Below are 22249 nucleotides of genomic sequence, written 5' to 3' on the forward strand. Positions count from 1 at the left end.
GTCATTGTAAATAAGAATTTGTTCTTAACTGACTTGCCTAGTTAAATCAAGGTAAAATAAATGTGGCTATTCTGTGTTGAACAAAGAAACTGGTCCTGCTATATGCTTAATTTGAAGTTATTTATGCAATATGTTTTGACTTCTAGTACATTCTAAGGCTGCATGATGCGATTCTAATGATGATTTGAAAAAAGTCGCATGAAAGGCCTGTTTATTGAGCAGGCTGCACACACAGTCTCTCAATCACAATTTGACAAGCACTTGATAATATTCTCACCCATCAGACTATTCTCAATTTATTCTGGACTTTAATATAGCCTACTAATATACAGTACCAGTCAAAAGTTTGGACACAGCTACTCATTCAAGGGTTTCTTTATTTTTACTATTTTCTACATTGTAGAATTATCATGGCACAAGGAGAGACCCAGATGAAGACACAGGAGGCAGATGGTTGGAGTCTTACAATGTTTATTAATCCAAAAGGGCTAGGCAAGAGAGTGGTCGTGGACAGGCAAAAGGACAAAACCAGATCAGAGTCCAAGAGGTACAGAGTGGCAGACAGGCTCATGGTCAAGGCAGGCAGAATGGTCAGGCAGGCGGGTACAAAGTTCAGAAACAGGCAAGGGTCAAATCTGGGAGGATTAGAAAAAGGAGAAATGCAAAAAGCAGGAGAATGGGAAAACCGCTGGTTGACTTGGAAACATACAAGACGAACTGGCACAGAGAGACAGGAAACACAGGGATAAATACACTGGGAAAAATCAGCAACACCTGGAGGGGGTGGAGAGAATCACAAGGACAGGTGAAACAGATCAGGGCGTAACAAGAATCATAGGGAAGACATCACAACTATGAAATAACATATATGGAAGCATGTAGTAACCAAAAAAGTGTTAAACAAATCAAAGTATATTTTATATTTTAGATTCTTCAAAGTAGCCACCAACCTGGATGCCTTGATAAAAGTTTTGCACACTCTTGGCAAAAAAGCAAACTCAGCTCCATCCTTCATTGAGGCAGATGGCTTATTCCTAACAAAACCCTTTGATATTGCCAACCACTTTAATTTTGTTGACAATATTAGCAAACTTAGGCCTGACATGTAAACAACAAATGCTAAACCTTCATATTCATACATAATGGCTCAAATAATGAAGACAAGCACTGTAGTTTTGAGTTCTACAAAGTGGGTATGGAAGAGGTGAAACAATTGTAGCTGTCTATAAATGAGGACAAACCACCTGGTACCGACAACCTGGATGGTAAATTGCTGAGGTTGGTATCGGAATACATAGTGACTCCTGTTTGCCACATCTTCACTTTAAGCCTACATGTAGAACGGTGTGTGCTCTCAGACATGGAGGGAGGCAAAGGTCATTCTACTACCCAAGAATAGCAAAGCACCATTTAATGGTTCAAACAGTCAACCAATCAGCTTGTTACAAGTGCTTAGCAAACTTTTGGAAAAAATTGTGTTTGATCAAATACAAAGTTATTTTACAGAAAACAAATTAACAACAGACTTTCAGCATGCTTATAGGGAAGGGCACTCAACATGCTCGGCACTGACACAAATGACTGATGATTGGCTGAAAGACATTAGTAGCTTTTTTGTTAGACTTCTGTGCAGCTTTTGATGTTATTGATCATAACCTATTGCTGAAAAAACATAGGTGTTATGGTTTTGCATCCTCTGCCTTATTAGGGATTGAGAGTTATCTATCTAATAGAACACAGAGGGGTTTGTTAATGGAAGCCTCTCTCATGCAAATTTAGTTGAGTGTGGTGTACCGCAGGGCAGCCGGGCTAGAGACGCTATTGTTTTCTGTTTTTACTAATGACCTTTCACTGACCTTGAATATAGCCTGTGTCTATGTACGCTGACAACTCAACAGAATACACGTCGGCAACGACAGTAAAATAAATAACTGACATCCTTAACATAGAGCTCCAGTCAGTTTTAGAATGGGTAACTGGCAAATAGGCTGATGCTAAATATTGAAAAAACGAAAAGCAGCATTTTTTGGGACAAATCACTCACTTAACCCTAAACCTCATTTAGATCTATTATTGAACAATGTGGCGATTGAGCAAATTGAGGAGACTAAACTGCTGGGTGTAACCCTAGATAACAAGCTGTCATGGTCAAAACATATAGACTCAATGGTTGCTCTGCCTTCTTGACATCTCAGTCGACCAGACAGGTCCTACAGGCCCTAGTTTTGTCACACCTGGACTACTGCCCAGCTGTGTGGTCATGTGAGAGAAAAAGGAACATAGGTAAATTGCAGTTGGTCCAAAACACAACAGCACGTATTGCATTTAGATGTACATGGAGGGCAAGTGTCAGTAACATGCATGTCAAATCTCTCCTGGCTCAAAGTTGAGGAGAGATTGACTGCATCACTAGTGGTCTTTATGCGAGGTATTGATGTGTTGAAGGTACCGAATTGTCTGTTAAAGCAGTTGGCACACAGTTCAGACACTCATCGGTACAAGACATATAACCAGAGGTCTCTTCATAGTTCCCAGGTTCAGAACAGAGGCTGAGAATCACACGTTATTTATGCCATCGCAGGTAACTCAAGCTAGCGATAAAACCAGATTAAAAAAAACAGATAAAATAACATTTTACTGCACAAAGGGGACTGTGAAGAGACACTGCCATTTTATATATATTTTATTATAATTTGCCCTGTATTATGTATGTATTAGACCTAGATATTGTGTGTATTAAATGTATGTATTTCAGTCCTTGACTAATAGTGTTCTGTACTCTGTATTATATCATGTTTCATGTGGACCCCAAGAAGAGTACGGCTAATGGGGATCCTAATAAGCACAAAATGCCAAATATGCCTTCTGGCAACACAAGAATAGAATAGTTTATTGTTCTCCAATGAGCAGCCAAGTCTGTCCCAAACATCAACTATTCACCAGGACATGAAACAGCAGTTGTGATGTGATTGTCTCCGTTTACCTGACAGACGTGTGGTCTGATGAAACATTTTTTGCACAGCGTCCCTCAGACGGCCTACCCACATTAGTGTCTCTAGAGAGTTCAAAGTAGACTGACATACAGACGTCAGCACTACCAGTCGCTTTCATCTGTCAAATGTCACACTCCTCCATCCTCAGTACTCTCAGGCAGAGGCTTCTGTCCAGGAGAAGATGCATGCGGTGGATGTCTATGTTGCTACGTGGCTAACTGAAGGACCAAGAGGCTAGCCAGTCTGTCGAATACAGTTGACTTTAGATATCAGGTCACTCACCACAATCACATCTGCTATGTCTACAGTCAGCCAGCCAGCCAGTCAGTCAGTGAGTCAGTCAGCCAAACAGTCAGTGAGTCAGTCAGCCAAACAGTTAGTGAGTCGGCCAGTGAGTCAGTCAGTCAGTGAGTCAGTCAGCCAGTCAGTCTGTAATCAGCCAGTCAGTCAGTGACTCAGCCAATTAGTCAGTCAGTCAGTGAGTCAGCCAAACAGTCAGGCAGCCAGTGAGTCAATCAGCCAGTGAGTCAGTCAGTGAGTCAATCAGTCAGTCAGTCAGACTTTAGATCTCAGGGCACTCACCACACTCACATCTGCTACATCCAGCCAGTCATTCAGTCAGTGAGTCACTCAGTGAGTCAGTCAGTATGTCAGTCAGTAAGTCAGTGAGTCTTGTGTCAATCAGTCAGTGAGTCAGTCTGTGAGTCAGTCAGCCAGTCAGTCAGACTTTAGATCTCAGGGCACTCACCACGCTCACATCTGCTACAGCCAGCCAGTCAGTCAATCGGTGAGTCAGCCAGTGAGCCAGTCAGCGAGTCAGTCTGTCAGCCAGTCAGTCAGTCAGTGAGTCAGCCAATCAGTCAATGAGTCAGTCAGTGAGTCAGTCAGCAAGATTGTTAGCCAACCAGTCAATCAGTGAGTCAGTCAGTCAGTGACACAGTTAGTCAGTCAGTCTGTAGTCAGTCAGTCAGTCAGTCAGTGAGTGCATCAGTCAGTCAGTCTGTAGTCAGCCAGGCCCATGCAGCCCTGGTCCAGTGAGGTGTGAGGCTGGCTGTGAAGTAGTAGACTCATATGCTAGCATGGACAAATTTAACATAGGCCAACAGTTAGTCAGTCAGTCAGTGAATCAGTCAGCCAGTTAGTAAGTAAGTCAGTCAGCCAGTGAGTAAGTCAGTCACTCAGTGACTCAGTCAGTGAGTCAATCAGCCAATCAGTCAGCCAGCCAGTCAGTGAGTTAGCCAATCAGTCAATCAGTCAGTGAGTCAGCGAGTCAGTCAGTCAGTGAGTCAGTCAGTGAGTCAGCAATACTTTAGATCTCAGGGCACTCACCACACTCACAGCCAGCCAGTCAGTCAGTGAGTAAGTCAGTCAGCCAATTAATCAGTCAGTGAGTCAATCAGCCATTCAGTGAGTCAGTCAGCCAGTCAGTCAGCCAATCAGTCAGTGAGTCAATCAGCCATTCAGTGAGTCAGTCAGTCAGCCAATCAGTCAGTGAGTCAGCCAATCAGTCAATTAGTCAGTCAGTCAGCCAGTGGGTCAGTCAGTGAGTAAGTCAGTCACTCAGTGAGTCAGTCAGTAAGTTAATCAGCCAGTCAGTCAGACTTTAGATCTCAGGCTACTCACCACGCTCACATCTGCTACAGCCAGCCAGCCAGTCAGTCAGTGACTAAGTCAGTCAGTCAGCGAGTCAGTCTTTCAGTCAGTCAGTGAGTCAGTCGGTCAGTGGCACAGTCAGTCTGTAGTCAGCCAGCCAACCAGTCAGTCAGTCAGTCAGTCAGTCAGTCAGTCAGTCAGTCAGTCAGTCAGTCAGTCAGTCAGTGACACAGTCAGTCAGTCAGTCTGTAGTCAGTCAGTATCTAATAGCTAGCATACCAATGAAGCATTGTATTGGGCATACATCTTAGAATGAAGCATTGTATTGGGCATACATCTTAGAATGAAGCAATGTATTGGGCATACATCTTAGAATGAAGCATTGTATTTGGCATGCATTCTAAGTAGTATTCTACTATAGCTATTGGAAATTGCAGACAGTGCAGGAGGCCCTATATAGCACTATGCAGTGCTGAGGCAGTGTGGGTTGAGGCGGGATGGCATGAGGCATTGAGGCTTGAGACAGTGAGGTGTGAGGCGTGAGGCGTGAGGTTTGAGGCGTGAGGCATGAGGCAGTGAGGTGTGAGGGTTGAGGTGTGAGGGTTGAGGCGTGAGGGTTTCAGGCATGAAGGTTGAGGTTTGAGGCGTGAGGGTTGAGGCGTGATGGTTGAGGCGGGATGGTTGAGGTGTGATGGTTGAGGCATTAGAGTTGAGGCGTGAGGGTTGAGGCGTGATGGTTGAGGCGTGAGGGTTGAGGCGTGAGGGTTGAGGCGTGAGGGTTAAGGCGTGAGGGTTGAGGCGTGAGGGTTTCAGGCATGAAGGTTGAGAGTTGAGGCGTGAGGGTTGAGGCGTGAGGCGTGAGGGTTGAGGCGGTGAGGCGTGAGGGTTGAGGCGTGAGGGTTGAGGCGTGAGGGTTGAGGCGTGATGGTTGAGGCGTGAGGCAGTGAGGGTTGAGGCGGTGAGGCGTGAGGGTTTCAGGCATGAAGGTTGAGGGTTGAGGGGTGAGGTTTGAGACGTGAGGGTTTCAGGCATGAAGGTTGAGGGTTAATGCGTGAGGTTTGAGGCGTGAGGTTTGAGGCGTGAGGGTTTCAGGCATGAAGGTTGAGGCGTGACGGTTGAGGCAGGCTGGATAGATCTGGATGTTTATGTACCCACACTAGCATACCACTTAGAAAGAAGCAATGTATTGAGCATGCATTCTAAACAATATGCTATGCCATTATGTATACTGTAGTCAGTTTGTCTGACTCTGAGATGGTGAGGCGTTAGGCAGACTGGATGGCTCTGTAACAGTATTCATACTAGCCTACAACTTAGAATGACGCCATTATACTCCTATTGATATTAGAGTGTAACCACTGCAGTCGATAAATCAGTCCAGCAGGCCCTGCTGCAGAGACAGATAGACAGTCAGCCAGGCCCTGCTTCAGAGGCGGATAGACAGTCAGTCAGGCTCTGCTGCAGAGACAGATAGACAGTCAGCCAGGCTCTGCTTCAGAGGCGGATAGACAGTCAGCCAGGCCCTGCTTCAGAGGCGGATAGACAGTCAGCCAGGCTCTGCTTCAGAGGCGGATAGACAGTCAGCCAGGCCCTGCTTCAGAGGCGGATAGACAGTCAGCCAGGCCCTGCTGCAGAGGCAGATAGAGAGTCAGTCAGGCTCTGCTTCAGAGGCAGATAGACAGTCAGTCAGGCCCTGCTTCAGAGGCGGATAGACAGTCAGTCAGGCTCTGCTTCAGAGGCGGATAGACAGTCAGTCAGGCCCTGCTTCAGAGGCGGATAGACAGTCAGTCAGGCTCTGCTTCAGAGGCAGATAGACAGTCAGCCAGGCCCTGCTGCAGAGGCAGATAGACAGTCAGCCAGGCCCTGCTGCAGAGGCAGATAGACAGTCAGCCAGGCTCTGCTTCAGAGGCAGATAGACAGTCAGCCAGGCCCTGCTTCAGAGGCAGATAGACAGTCAGTCAGGCTCTGCTTCAGAGGCGGATAGACAGTCAGGCCCATGTAGCCTGGGGCATTGAGCTTTGAGGCAGGCTGGATGTGGCCTGGGGCAGTAAGTTTGAGGCAGGCTGGATGTAACCTGGGGCATTGAGCTTTGAGGCAGGCTGGATGTGACCTGGGGCAGTAAGTTTGAGGCAGGCTGGAAGTAACCTGGGACAGTGAGGAATGAGGCAGGCTGGATGTAACCTGGGACAGTGAGAGTTGAGGCAGGCTGGAAGTAACCTGGGACAGTGAGGGTTGAGGCAGGCTGGAAGTAACCTGTGACAGTGAGAGTTGAGGCAGGCTGGAAGTAACCTGGGACAGTGAGAGTTGAGGCAGGCTGGAAGTAACCTGGGACAGTGAGAGTTGAGGCAGGCTGGATGTAACCTGGGACAGTGAGGATTGAGGCAGGCTGGATGTAACCTGGGACAGTGAGGATTGAGGCAGGCTGGAAGTAACCTGGGACAGTGAGGGTTGAGGTAGGCTGGATGTAACCTGGGACAGTGAGGATTGAGGCAGGCTGGAAGTAACCTGGGACAGTGAGGGTTGAGGTAGGCTGGAAGTAACCTGGGACAGTGAGGATTGAGGCAGGCTGGATGTGGCACCAGGAGCTCCGCTCTGCTCTGGAGCTATAAATACATAGAGGGCTAGAACACACAGATGACTTCAATTATTCAGAGAAACTTCATCTGTGGGCTGCCTGAGTGTCTGAGAGTGAATCACGATTCATATGATAGCATTTCCTGTGTAGCTTTCTGTTGGTCTTTGCGTGTCGGCCAGGAAAGCCATATATGTATGTGTATCCAGCTAGACTACACCACCGTTTGGTTGATGGAAACTCTGAAATGCTATGGGTTTCCCAAAACAAAGCCCTATCACATAAAAATACACCACAAAAAAAAAAACTATTGTAGGTTGAGCAATGACATTTCTTGGAAGAACTAAGGATATGTTTTAACCTTTCTCTCTGTCTCTCTCCAGGTGTGTGGCTTCGTGGGCCTTTACTACAACGTGATCATCGGCTGGAGTATCTTCTACTTCTTCCAGTCATTCCAGTACCCACTGCCCTGGGCAGAGTGCCCAATCAGAGTGGTCAACGGGAGCCAAGCCAGTAAGTTCACACAAGCAGCACAGTTTAGAACAGTACAGCAAAGGAGAACACAGCAAGACACAATACAGCATTCTGTAGTACAACACAGTACAGCATCCTCTAGTACAACACAGAAAATCATCAGGTTAGTACAACACAGTACAGGATCATGTAGTACAACACAGAAAATCATCAGGGTAGTACAACACAGTACAGCATCATGTAGTACAACACAGTACAGGATCATGTAGTACAACACAGTACAGCATCATGTAGTATAACACAGCATAGCATCCTGTAGTACAACACAGTACAGAATCATGTAGTACAACACAGTACAGCATCATGTAGTACAAAACAGTACAGGATCATGTAGTACAACACAGTACAGCATCATGTAGTACAACACAGTACAGCATCCTGTAGTACAACACAGTACAGCATCCTGTAGTACAACACAGCATAGCATCATGTAGTACAACACAGTACAGCATCCTGTAGTACAACACATCACGTCATATGACATCACATCATTTAACATCACAGCACGTCATATGACATCACAGTACAGCACGACATGTAACGTCACAGCACATCATTTAACACCACAGCACAGAACATCATATGACATCACATCACGTCATATAACATCACATCACGTCATATAATATCATAGCACGTCATATAACATCATGGTACATAAATGTCAAACACTGTGCAGTACAGCGTGGCTGAGATCTTGGGTACAGCTGAATACACCACACTACGTTACATTTTGCTACATAGGCCTACTGTAGTTTTCCATTCTCATTGCCTGCTCAGTACTGTAGAATCAACAATACATTACATCAAATAATACGATGTTTTACTGTCACATGTAGTGAAAAGCTGGTAATCTGCTGGTTGAGCAGAGAGAGGATGAGGTGGGATGCAGTCAGAACAGAGCTGGGATGGCCCTATACTTAATCTGATCTAAGAGGGTAGGTGTGATGCTGCGTACTGTCAGGAGGTATGGCCCAGTCTCTGAGTGCCCAGCATGCCCTGCGATGACGGCAGGCAGCACATAGTGATCCAGACAGAGTCAGGGACCTTACGTCATCATTAGCTCGCATTTGCTCCTCCACTCACCTTATGTTAGCACGCTAGTCTTAGGTCCCACGCTGACCTTATGTTAGCATTATGTTAGCATGCTAGTCTTAGCTCCCACAGTGACCTCTATGCTGATATTAACCATTGGCCACTATGTATACTTCACAGCTGTATATTTCTTACTTTCTCCCCCCTCTTTGCACACTCCCATATCTCCCTCTCCTATCTTCTCCCTTCTCACCTCCCTCCCTCCGTCCCTCCCTCTAGTCATCGAGCCGGAGTGTGAAAAGTCTTCTGCCACCACCTACTTCTGGTACCGGCAGACCCTGAACATCACCAGCACCATCGAGGACAGCGGAGGCCTCAACTGGAAAATGACCCTGTCCCTTTTCGCCGCCTGGCTCATCGTCTGTCTGGCAGTGATCAAGGGTATCCAGTCATCTGGGAAGGTAACAGGCCGAGAACTATTATATAGATCTGTGTGTGTCTGTGTGTGTGTATACACGTGTATATATGTACTGTATATATACTATCTGAAGGTACTGTATACAGGGCATTCGGAAAGTATTGACTTCTTCACGTTACAGCCTTATTCTAAAATCGATTAAATGTCTTCATCAATCTACACACAATACCCAATAATGAAAAAGCGAAAATAGGTTTTTAGACATTTTCGAAAATGTATATATAAAATAAAAACTGAAATATCACATTTATATAGTAAATATTCAGACCCTTTACTCAGTACTTTGTTGAAGCACCTTTGGCAGCGATTACAGCCTCGAGTCTTGGGTATGACTCTACAAGCTTGGCACACCTGTATTTGGGAAGTTTCTCCCATTCTTCTCTGCAGATCCTCTCAACCTCTGTTAGGTTGGATGGGGAGCGTCGCTGCACAGCTATTTTCAGGTCTCTCCAAAGATGTTCGATCGGGTTCAAGTCTGGGCCCTGGCTGGGCCACTCAAGGACATTCAGAGACTTGTCCCGAAACCACTCCTAATTTGTCTTGGCTGTGTACTTAGGGTCATTGTCCTGTTGGAAGGTGAACCTTCACCCCAGTCTGAGGTCCTGAGCGCTCTGAAGCAGATGTTCATCAAGGATCTCTCTGTACTTTGCTCCGTTCATTGTTCCCTCAATCCTGACTAGTCTCCCAGTCCCTGCCGCTGAAAAACATTCCCACAGCATGATTCTGCCAACACCATGCTTCACCGTAGGGAAGGTCCCAGGTTTCCTCCAGACCTGAGGCTTGGCATTCAGGCCAAAGAGTTCAATCTTGGTTTCATCAGACCAGAGAATGTTGTTTCCCATTGTCTGAGAGTCTTTAGGTGCCTTTTGGCAAACTCCAAGCGTGCTGTCATGTGCTTTTTAGTGAGGAGTGGCTTCCGTCTCGCCACTCTACCATAAAGGCCTGATTGGTGGAGTGCTTCAGAGATGGTTGTCCTTATGGAAGGTTCTCCCATCTCCACAGAGGAACTCTGGTGCTTTCAGAGTGACCATTGGGGTCTTGGTCACCTCCATGACCAAGGCCCTTCTCCACTGATTGCTCAGTTTGGCTGGGCGGCCAGCTCTAGGAAGAGTCTTGGTGTTTCCAAACTTCTTCCATTTAAAGAATTATTGAGACCATTGTGTTCTTGGGGACCTTCAATGCTGCAGAAATGTTTTGGTACCCTTCCCCAGATCTGTGTCATGACACAATCCTGTCTCGGGGCTCTACGGATCACTCCTTCGACCTCATGGCTTGGTTTTTGCTCTGACATGCACTGTCAACTGTGGGACCTTATATAGACAGGTGTGTGGCTTACCAAATCATGTCCAATCAATTGAATTTACCACAGGTAGACTCCAATCAAGTTGTAGAAACATCTCAAGGATGATCAATGGAAACGGAATGTAACTGAGCTCATTTTCGAGTCTTATAGCAAAGGGTCTGATTACTGATTTTTATTTTTTTATAAATTTGCACAAAAAAAAGCTGTTTTTGCTGTCATTATGGGGTATTGTGTGTAGATTGATGAGGATTGTTTTATTTACTTCATCAATTTTAGAATAAGGCTGTAAACATAACAAAATGTGGAAAAAGGACAAGGAGTCTGAATACTTTCCAAGGCACCACTGTATGACTTGGAAAGGTACAGGGCCGGGGGCATTGTCTTCCCGGCAGCTACTGTTTGCTGTTGTAACATGAGTCTATCTGTGGTAAGACGGTGGGGGAGGGGTTACATGAAAAAGGAAACTGGTGTTGTTGGAATTGTTCTCGAAGGCTCAAGAGATCCATTCAGTTGTTATTACAGAATATTAAGCGTGCTGGAGTTTCACTTTTTCAAATAAAGATGTTTTCCTATGGACTTTCTATGTGTACTGTATAGTAGGAAGACATTCACATACTGGTCGTGTATAAGTATATTCATTTTGATGAGCATTTTTATACTGGCTGAACTGTGACATAGCCTATGGTGAGAAAGGCTAAAATGTTAAAGCACAAAATACTATCTTTGTATTATCGTGTGTTAAACAATACTATCTTTGTATTATCGTGTGTTAAACAATTCTATCTTTGTATTATCTTGTGTTATGGGAAGGAAGCATGCAAAATGAATGAGCTTAGTCTGAAGAGTCTAGGAGGCACAGTGTGGTTCGATAACATGTTGGTTGGCCAGCAACTCCATTTTGCATCCGAAATGGTGACCTATTCCCTCTATACTGCACTACTTAGGGTGCCATTTGGGATTCAGCCTAACAAGGTGCTTTCATCTCAGTCCAAACAATGAGTCATGATCACAACACAACACAACAATCCAACACACATTTTGGAATAGAGAAATATATATATATATAACAAGATCTGACACAGTTTGTCTGGATTCCAATTAGCACCTTATTCCCTGTACACTGAGTATGCCAAACATTATTAACACCCATGTTGACTCCAATGCTTCCCACAGTTGTGTCCAGTTGGCTGGATGTCCTTTGGGTGGTGGACTATTCTTGATACACAGGAAACTGTTGAGCGTGAAAAACCCAGCAGCGTTGCAGTTCTTGACACAAACCGGTGCACCTGTCACCTACTACCATACCCCGTTCAAAGCCGCTTAAATCTTTTGTCTTGCCCATTCACCCTCTGAATGGCACACATACACAATCCATGTCTCAATTGTCTCAAGGCTTAAAACCCTTCTTTAACCTGTCTCCTCCCCCTTCATCTACACTGATTGAAGTGGATTTAACAGGTGACATCAATAAGGGATCATAGCTTTCACCTGGATTCACCTGGTCAGTCTATGTCATGGAAAGAGCAGGGGCCATGGTCTAAAGTAATGCCCTGTATAGGGATACAACCTTTTAACATGGGGCTATTATTCAACTATAAATTACCAAAGTTATGATAGATTGACATAGAGTTTATGTTAATTACCCAAATTAATGAAGATTTCCGGTAACTTTAGTAAACTTTAGTAAACTATGTGAGTGTGTGTGAGTCTGTGCGTGTGTGTGTGTGTGTGTGTTCATGCCTCTGTATGCACGTGTGTATGCATGTGTCTGTCTCAGTGTCTCTGTCTGTTCGAAGCATCACAATATGGTCCCTCTTCACTGTGAGGCCAGACTAATTTGAGGCAGTGTGGTAGTGTCCATGGTAACGGTATGGTGGTTTCCGTGGTAACAGTGTGGTTGTGTCCATGGTAACAGTGTGTTGGTGTCCATGGTAAAAGTGTGTTGGTGTCCATGGTAACAGTGTGACGTGTGTACAGTCCTCTGTCTGTCGCCCCTCTCAGGTGATATACTTTATGACGGTGTGTGTGTGTGTGTGTGTGTGTGTGTGTGGTGTATTTTTTCTCCTATCAGGTGATGTACTTCAGCTCTCTCTTCCCCTATGTGGTGTTGATCTGTTTCCTTGTCAGAGGCCTGATGCTCAAAGGATCTGTTGACGGCATCGCTCACATGTTCACCCCAAAGGTACACACACACACACACACACACACACACACACACACACACAGACAGACAGACAGACAGACAGACAGACAGACAGACAGACAGACAGACAGACAGACAGACAGACAGACAGACAGACAGACAGACAGACAGACAGACAGACAGACAGACAGACAGACAGACAGACAGACAGACAGACAGACAGACAGACAGACAGACAGACAGACAGACAGACAGACACAGACACCAATGGTAAACACACACACCTTCCTTTATCTGTGGTGCTGAGAATTACAGCGCCACAGATTCAACTCACCTGCATGTTGTGTATCCGAAGGTAGAACACAGCCATCCGATATCCAACACAGCCATCCGATATCCAACACAGCCATCCAACATCCAACACAGCCACCAAACATCCAACACAGCGATCCAACACAGCCATCCAACATCCAACACAGCCATCCAACATCCAACACAGCCATCCAACATCCAACACAGCCATCCAACATCCAACACAGCCATCCAACATCCAACAGCCATCCAACATCCAACACAGTATCCAACACAGCCATCCGACATCCAGCACAGCCATCCAACACTATCTCCGACTCCCTCTGAAACACAGGGCTATGGCTGTCATCACACTCAGACTAGAGAGTGGCTGTCATCACACTCAGACTAGAGAGCATTGGTGCAGAGCATCACATTCTGAGAGGAGAGAAAGGTTTCCTGATATGATTTCTGTTTGTCTGTCTGGACTCAATTCTATTTAGGGAAACTCTAGTCTCAGGGCAGTGTCTGTTTGTCTGTCTGGACTGGATTCTATGTAGGGAAACTCTAGTCCCAGGGCCGTGTTTGTCCTGCAGTCTTTTGTTCCTCATTCTTGCATCCCATTCTTTGCAGGGATATTAACATTGATCCTCACCCTTAGATAGTTAGATAGAGGAGTGTTTTAGTGAAACATTTTCTTTAAAGGACACTCAACCATAATTCATGTATTCAATGCCTCTGTTCTGGATGTCTGGATCCTTAGAGTGATGTCAGACTGAAAGTGTGAAATTGTGGTTGTTGTCTCCCTCCAATGGCTGACCTAGGTACTAGATAATGTCTTTCTCCTCTTGGTAAGTGCAAAAGGATAGGCCATGATTGTGTGGAACATTACATAGTAGCCCCTAACCTCTGACCTCTAACCCCAGTTGGAGAAGATGCTGGAGCCCCAGGTATGGAGGGAGGCAGCCACCCAGGTGTTCTTCGCTCTGGGCCTTGGGTTCGGAGGGGTCATAGCCTTCTCCAGCTACAACAAGCGGGACAACAACTGCCACTTTGACGCAGCGCTGGTCTCTATCATCAACTTCATCACCTCCATCCTGGCTACGCTGGTGGTGTTCGCCGTGCTGGGGTTCAAGGCCAACATCATGAACGAGAAATGTGTTGTGGAGTGAGTATATCTTATCTCAGCCAGTGAAAAATGCTCTCTTGCGACAGCTGCATAGTGCAGATCCCAGCCTGTGGGATAAAAGTGGGGCTTTTATTGCTCAATCTAATTCATCCTGATAAAAAGGCCTAATGGACACATGCTCAAACTTGTACACTTTTGATAAACTTTAATTATATATATATATATAATTTATAAGTCCAAAAATGGATGTAGCAACTACAGATTGCCCCTTTATAAATATACAGTTGAAGTCGGAAGTTTACATACACCTTAGCCAAATACATTTAAAGTCAGTTTTTCACAATTCCTGACATTTAAACCTAGTAAAATCCCCTGTCTTAGGTCAGTTAGGATCACCACTTTATTTTAAGAATGTGAAATATCAGAATAATAGTTGAGAGTGATTTATTTCAGCTTTTTTTTCATCACATTCCCAGTGGGTCAGAAGTTTACATACACTCAATTAGTATTTGGTAGCATTGCCTTTAAATTGTTTAACTTGGATCAAATGTTTCGGGTAGCCTTCCACAAGCTTCCCACAATAAGTTGGGTGAATTTTGGCCCATTCCTCCTGACAGAGCTGGTGTAACTGAGTCAGGTTTGTAGGCCTCCTTGCTCGCACACACTTTTTCAGTTCTGCCCACAGATTTTCTATAGGATTGAGGTCAGGGCTTTGTGATGGCCACTCCAATACCTTGACTTTGTTGTCAACTTTGGATGTATGCTTGGGGTCATTGTCCATTTGGAAGACCCATTTGCGACCAAGCTTTAACTTCCTGACTGATGTCTTGAGATGTTGCTTCAATATATCCACATAATTTTCATCCCTCATGATGCCATCTATTTTGTGAAGTGCACCTGTCCCTCCTGCAGCAAAGCACCCCCACAACATGATGCTGCCACCCCTGTGCTGCATGGCTGGGATGGTGTTCTTCGCCTTGCAAGCATCCCCCTTTTTCTTCCAAACATAACGATGGTCATTATGGCCAAACAGTTTTTTGTGTTTTGTTTCATCAGACCAGAGGACATTTCTCCAAAAAGTACGATCTTTGTCACCATGTGCAGTTGCAAACCGTAGTGTGGCTTTTTTATAGCGGTTTTGGAGCAGAGGCTTCCTTGCTGAGCAGCCTTTCAGGTTATGTCGATATAGGACTCGTTTTACTGTGGATATAGATACTTTTGTACCTGTTTCCTCCAGCATCTTCACAAGGTCTGTTGCTGTTGTTCAGGGATTGATTTGCACTTTTCGCACCAAAGTACATTCATCTCTAGGAGACAGAACGCGTCTCCTTCCTGAGTGGTATGACGGCTGCGTGGTCCCATGGTGTTTATACTTGCGTACTATTGTTTGTACAGCTGAACGTGGTACCTTCAGGCATTTGGAAATTGCTCCCAAGGATGAACCAGACTTGTGTAGGTCTACAATTATTTTATGAGGTCTTGGCTGGTTTATTTTGATTTTCCCATGATGTCAAGCAAAGAGGCACTGAGGTTGAAGGTAGGCCTTGAAATAAATCCACAGGTACACCTCCAATTGATTCAAATTATGTAAATTAGCCTATCAGAAGCTTCTAAAGCCATAACATTATTATCTGGAATTTCCAAGCTGTTTAAAGGCACAGTCAACTTAGTGTATGTAAACTTCTGACCCACTGGAATTGTGATACAGTGAATTATAAGTGAAGTAATCTGTCTTTTAGCAATTGCTGGTAAAATTACTTGTGTCATGCACGAAGTAGATGTCCTAACCGACTTGCCAAAACTATAGTTTGTTAACAAGAAATTTGTGGAGTGGTTGAAAAATGAGTTTTAATGACTCCAACCTAAGTGTATGTAAACTTCCGACTTCAACTGTATATATATATACACTACCGGTCAAAAGTTTTAGAACACCTACTCATTCAAGGGTTTTTTATTTATTTCTACATTGTAGAATAATAGTGAAGACTTCAAAACTATGAATAAAACATATGGAATCATGTAGTAACCAAGAAATTGTTAAACAAATCAAAATATATTTTAGATTTTAGATTCTTCAAAGTAGCCATCTTTTTCCTTGATGCTTTGCACACTCTTGGCATTCTCTCAACCAGCTTCATGAAGTAGTCACCTGAAATGCATTTCAATTAACAGGTGTGCCTTGTTAACTGTTAATTTGTGGAATTTCTTCTTTTTCCTTCTTAATGTGTTTGAGCAAATCAGTTGTGTTGTGACAAGGTAGGGTTGGTATACAGAAGACAGCTCTATTTGGTGAAAGACAAGTCCATATTATGGCAAGAACAGCTCAAATAAGCAGAGAAAAGACAGTCCATCATTACTTTAAGACATGAAGGTCAGTCAATACAGAACATTTCAAGAACTTTTAATGTTCCTTCAAGTGCAGTCGCAAAAACCATCAAGCGCCAAACTCGAATAATTTTGTCAAGCTCACATAGCTTAACCAACCGCATATTGTCATTGTAAAATAGAGTCAATCTCTTTCAGCATTATCCCACTCTGTCTTTCCTACCTGTTACTATGAATGCAGCTAGATGAAATCTCTATCTCACAATTAACACTAACCCTTTCCTCCTCTCCTCTCTCCTCCTTTCTACAGGAATGCTGAGAAGATCCTAGGTTACCTGAACACAGGTGTGTTGAGCCATGATCTGATCCCTCCCCACGTCAACTTCTCTCACCTGTCAGCTGTGGACTATCAGGAGATGTATGGAGTGATCAAGACTGTCAAGGAGGACAGCTTCAGTCAGCTTGGACTGGACCCCTGTATACTGGAGGATGAACTCAACAAGGTATGTTGGGTCTGGACCCCTGTATACTGGAGGACAAACTCAACAAGGCATGTTGGGTCTGGACCCCTGTATACTGGAGGATGAACTCAACAAGGTATGTTGGGACTGGACCCCTGTACTGGAGGTCAAACTCAACAAGGCATGTTGGGTCTGGACCCCTGTATACTGGAGGTAAAACTCAACAAGGTATGTTGGGACTGGACCCCTGTACTGGAGGTCAAACTCAACAAGGTATGTTGGGTCTGGACCCCTGTATACTGGAGGTAAAACTCAACACGGCATGTTGGGACTGGACCCCTGTATACTGGACGACGAAATCAACAAGGCATGTTGGTCTGATTTGGTTTAGAGGTGAAAGTCTTTTTTTTAATACATTTTCACACCAAAAAAAAAACATATATTTGTGGCCTTTCATGTTAATCCATAGTCCTGATTTTTCCAGTACTGCTTTCGGTCTCTGAAACTAGCCTATAAAGTAGAGATTTCATACTCTTATCAACACCCAAAGCACTTCCAACATCATCTATAACCACTTTTAGATGGAAAACAGTCATCTCATTATGTGAAGTGAAATATAGTGAAGACACATGGATTAAACATCTCTCTTTCCTCATCTCTTTCCCTCCCTCTCTCTTTCTCTAGGCAGTGCAGGGAACAGGCCTGGCCTTCATCGCCTTCACTGAGGCCATGACCCACTTCCCTGCCTCTCCCTTCTGGTCTGTCATGTTCTTCTTCATGCTGATTAACCTGGGGCTGGGGTCCATGATCGGCACCATGACAGGGATCACCACACCTGTACTGGACGCCTTTCCCAAGATCCGCAAGGAGTTCCTCTGTGGTAAGTCTGCTATTGTTTGGTTGGTTGATTGGTTGGTTGATTTATTCTTTATCAGTCAGAAGTCAAAGGTTAGCCAATGGCTGTTGAAAGAGACTATATGTTGTATGCCTTACTTTGAATTGGTAAGCATCAGAAATGTAGTCATATAATCAGCCTGACATCTTTCTTCTCTAGTCCTCCTCTCTCAGTAGGCAGTTGCATCGTAGTCTTCTTCTGTGGTCTGTATGTATGATTATTAATGTTTCCCCCTCCTCTTCCTCCTCTTCCTCTCTTCCTCCTCTTCCTCGTCCTTCCTTCTCAGTTGGTTGTTGCATTGTGGCGTTCTTCTGTGGCCTGCTGTTCGTCCAGCGCTCCGGGAACTACTTTGTGACCATGTTTGATGACTACTCAGCTGGCCTGCCTCTCACTGTGGTGGTTATACTTGAGAATATATCTGTGGCCTGGATCTACGGCACCAAGAGGTACTGGATGCATAACATGACACAAGGAACGTACATATTACTTTACAGCAGTGCCTAGGAGAAATGGCTTTGTAAATTTGATTGTGTTCAAAATTCGCTTTTGTTCATCCCCACCTTAATCTCCTTCCTTCCGTCCTTCCTTCCTTCTGTCCTTCCTTCCTTCCCTCTCTCTCTCTCTCTCTCTCTCTCTCTCTCTCTCTCCCTCCCTCCCTCCTTCTCTCTCTCTCTCTCTCCCTCCCTCCCTCCCTCCCTCCCTCCCTCCCTCCCTCTCTCTCTCTCTCTCTCTCTCTCTCCCTCCCTCCTTCTCTATCTCTCTCTCTCTCTCTTTCTCTCTCTCTCTCTCTCTCTCTCTCTCTCTCTCTCTCTCTCTCTCTCTCTCCCTCCCTCCCTCCCTCCCTCCCTCTCTCTCTCTCTCTCTCTCTCTCTCTCTCTCAGGTTCATGCAGGATCTAGAGGACATGTTGGGTTTCAGACCCTACTCTTTCTATTTCTATATGTGGAAGTACGTGTCTCCTGCCTGTCTCACCGTGCTCATCGTTGCCACTGTGATAGAGATGGCCATCAGTCCTGCTGGGTACAATGCCTGGGTGGAGGAACTGGTCAGTGAATCTTTACCTCTGTTACACCAGTTTAGCTCAAACACATTTGTACTAATCCATCCATTTCACCTAACTGGTACCTCACTCTTAGTCCAATGACTACAATCTTTTTCATGGTCCTTCTTTGTATTCACACATGCATTTACTTTCCCTTTAAAATGATCTCCTCTTGGTCAATGGTTGACTCACCCTCATCTTCCTCATCACGGACTGCTTCACTTTATATACAGTGTCTTCAGAAGTATTCACACCCTTTTAATTCGCTTTGTAAAATTGTTTCAAAATTAATTTAAAAAATGAAAAGCTGAAATGTCTTGAGTCAATAAGTATTCTACCCCTTTGTTATGGCAAGCCTAAATAAGTTCAGAATTAAAAATGTGCTTAATAAGTTGTAAAATCACATAATAATTTGCATTCTGTGTTCAATAATAGTGGTTAACGTGATGTTTAATCACTACCCCATTTCTATACCCCAAACATACAATTATTCTGTAAGGTCCCTCAATCGAGTAGTGAATATCAAGCACAGATTCAACCAATGCCTCGCAAAGAATGGCACCCGATTGGTAGATGTGTAACAACAACAACAACAAAAAAGTGTATACTGGATATCCTTTTGAGGTAAAGTTATTAATTAGGCTTTTGATGGTGTATCAACACACCCTGGCACTTTCTAACTCAGTTGCCAGAGAGTAAGAATAATAATATTCCAAAACATACATCCTGTTTGCAACAAGGCACACAAATAAATATTGCAAAGAAAATTAACTTTTTAGTCCTGAATACAATGTGTTATGTTTGGGGCAAATCCAACACAACACATCACTGAGTACCACTCATTCATATTTTCAAGCATGGTGGTGGCTGCATCATGTTATGGGTATGCTTGTCATCAGCAAGGACTAGGGAGTAAAATTCCAAAATAAAAATTCCAGAATAAAGCTAAGCACAGGCAAAATCCTAGAGGAAAACCTGATTCGGTATGCTTTCAAATTCACCTTTCAACCTAAAACACAATGCCAAATCTACACTGGAGTTGGTTACCAAGATGACATTCAAATCAAATCAAATTTTATTGGTCGCATACACATGGTTAGCAGCTGTTAATGCGAGTGTGGTGAAATGCTTCTGCTTCTAGTTCCGACCGTGCAGTAATATCTAACAAGTAATCTAACATTGAATGTTCCTGAGTGGCCTAGTTACTATTTTGACTTAAATCGTCTTTAAAATCTATGCCAAGTCTTGAAAAAGGCTTTCTAGCAATGATGAACAACCAACTGGACAGAGCTTGAAGATTTTTATAAAGAATAATGGACAAATGTTCAATCCAGGTGTGAAGGGCTCTTAGAGACTTACCCAGAACGACTCACAGCTCTAATCGCTGCCAAAGGGGATTCTAACATGTATTGATTCAGTGGGGTGAATACTTACTTTAACATTGCAGAGTATTTTGTGTAGATTTTTGACCAAAAATTACAATGAAATCCATTTGATTCCCACTTTATAACACATCAAAATGTGGAAAACGTCAAGGGGTGTGAATAATTTCTGAAGGAACTGTATATTCCATCTATGTTTGTATTTACTGTGCAATCAGTTTATCATGTGTTTGTACCTCATTTACACTTCTTTCTTGTGTTTTATGCAGTCGCAAACCCAATTTCCCAATATTGGTACATTAAAAGCTTTTCTGAATCTGTATCTCAATGTTTCTTCACTCTCCTCCTCCACCCTCTTCTTCGTCCTCCCTCTCCTCTCTCCTCCCTCTCGTTCTCCCTCTGCTAGGCATCGGAGAAGTTCCTCTCCTACCCTCCGTGGGCTCTGGGTGTGGCCTACTCCCTCATCATCGCCGCCATGCTACCTCTCCCCTGCGTCTTCATCGCCCGCCACTTCAACCTACTCTCTGACGGCTCCAACAAGCTGTCTGTCTCCTACCGTAAAGGCATGACCAAGGACCTCTCTGGCCTAGAGGAGGAGAATGAGTCCCGCTTCATCCTCAGTAAAGGCACCCCCAGCCCCAGCCCCTCGCCCATGCCTTCTCACCGCCCCTACCTGGGGCCTGGCGGAGCCCAGGAGATGACCAACACGGCTGGATATGGTACCGGGACACCGACCAAGACGGGTTATCAGAATATTCATTCGCCAGAGTCCGAACTATGATCGATATGACTGACTGAAGCACAAGAAACCCTATCTATCAAACCCAACACAACACAACCCCTCCAGAGAGAGAGAGAAAGAAAGAGCACTCTCTCTGCTGTTCACATATCTGTAAAGCACAGCCCCCCTCTCTCTGCTGTTCACATATCTGTAAAGCACAGCCCCCCCCCCTCTACTGTTCACCTATCTGTAAAGCACAGCCCCCCCCTCTCTACTGTTCACCTAGCTGTAAATCACAGCCCCCCCTCTCTCTACTGTTCACCTAGCTGTAAAGCACAGCCCCCCCTCTCTACTGTTCACCTAGCTGTAAAGCACAGCCCCCCTCTCTCTCTACTGTTCACCTAGCTGTAAAGCACAGTGCCCCTCTCTCTCTCTACTGTTCACCTAGCTGTAAAGCACAGCCCCCCTCTCTCTCTCTACTGTTCACCTAGCTGTAAAGCACAGTGCCCCTCTCTCTCTCTACTGTTCACCTAGCTGTAAAACACAGCCCCCCTCTCTCTCTCTACTGTTCACCTAGCTGTAAAGCACAGTGCCCCTCTCTCTAATGTTCACCTAGCTGTAAATCACAGCCCCCCCCTCTCTACTGTTCACCTATCTGTAAAGCACAGCCCCCCCCTCTCTACTGTTCACCTAGCTGTAAATCACAGCCCCCCCCCCTCTCTGCTGTTCACCTAGCTGTAAAGCACAGTGCCCCCCCTATCTACTGTTCACCTAGCTGTAAATCACAGCCCCCCCCCCTCTCTACTGTTCACCTAGCTGTAAAGCACAGCCCCCCCTATCTACTGTTCACCTAGCTGTAAAGCACAGCCCCCCCTCTCTACTGTTCACCTAGCTGTAAAGCACAGCCCCCCCTCTCTACTGTTCACCTAGCTGTAAAGCACAGCCCCCCCCTCTCTACTGTTCACCTAGCTGTAAAGCACAGCCCCCCCCCCCCTCTCTACTGTTCACCTAGCTGTAAATCACAGCCCCCCCCTCTCTGCTGTTCACCTAGCTGTAAAGCACAGCGCCCCCCCTATCTACTGTTCACCTAGCTGTAAAGCACAGCCCCCCCTCTCTACTGTTCACCTAGCTGTAAAGCACAGCCCCCCCCTCTCTACTGTTCACCTAGCTGTAAATCACAGCCCCCCCCCTCTCTACTGTTCACCTAGCAGTAAAGCACCCCCCCCCTACTGTTCACCTAGCTGTAAATCACAGCCCCCCCTCTCTACTGTTCACCTAGCTGTAAAGCACCCCCCCCCCTCTACTGTTCACCAAGCTGTAAAGCAAAGCCCCCCCCCTCTACTGTTCACCTAT

At 45.0% G+C, this 22249-nt stretch overlaps 1 protein-coding gene across 1 annotated transcript in view; it reads left to right on the plus strand.

Moving 5' to 3' along the window:
* The window catches only part of slc6a17 (solute carrier family 6 member 17), a 46376-nt gene extending 25355 nt beyond the window's left edge, over window positions 1-21021 (plus strand). The window contains exons 4-12 of the mRNA XM_029724161.1: window positions 7542-7671; window positions 9007-9188; window positions 12580-12690; window positions 13869-14110; window positions 16707-16899; window positions 17542-17737; window positions 18039-18198; window positions 18634-18796; window positions 20582-21021. Coding sequence (XP_029580021.1) covers window positions 7542-7671; window positions 9007-9188; window positions 12580-12690; window positions 13869-14110; window positions 16707-16899; window positions 17542-17737; window positions 18039-18198; window positions 18634-18796; window positions 20582-20956 — 1752 coding nt within the window. The 3' untranslated portion in view covers window positions 20957-21021. The remainder of the gene's footprint in view (window positions 1-7541; window positions 7672-9006; window positions 9189-12579; window positions 12691-13868; window positions 14111-16706; window positions 16900-17541; window positions 17738-18038; window positions 18199-18633; window positions 18797-20581) is intronic.
* The last annotated feature ends 1228 nt before the right edge of the window (window positions 21022-22249 follow it).

Source organism: Salmo trutta, chromosome 30, assembly GCF_901001165.1.
Source record: "Salmo trutta chromosome 30, fSalTru1.1, whole genome shotgun sequence".
Taxonomy (NCBI): domain Eukaryota; kingdom Metazoa; phylum Chordata; class Actinopteri; order Salmoniformes; family Salmonidae; genus Salmo; species Salmo trutta.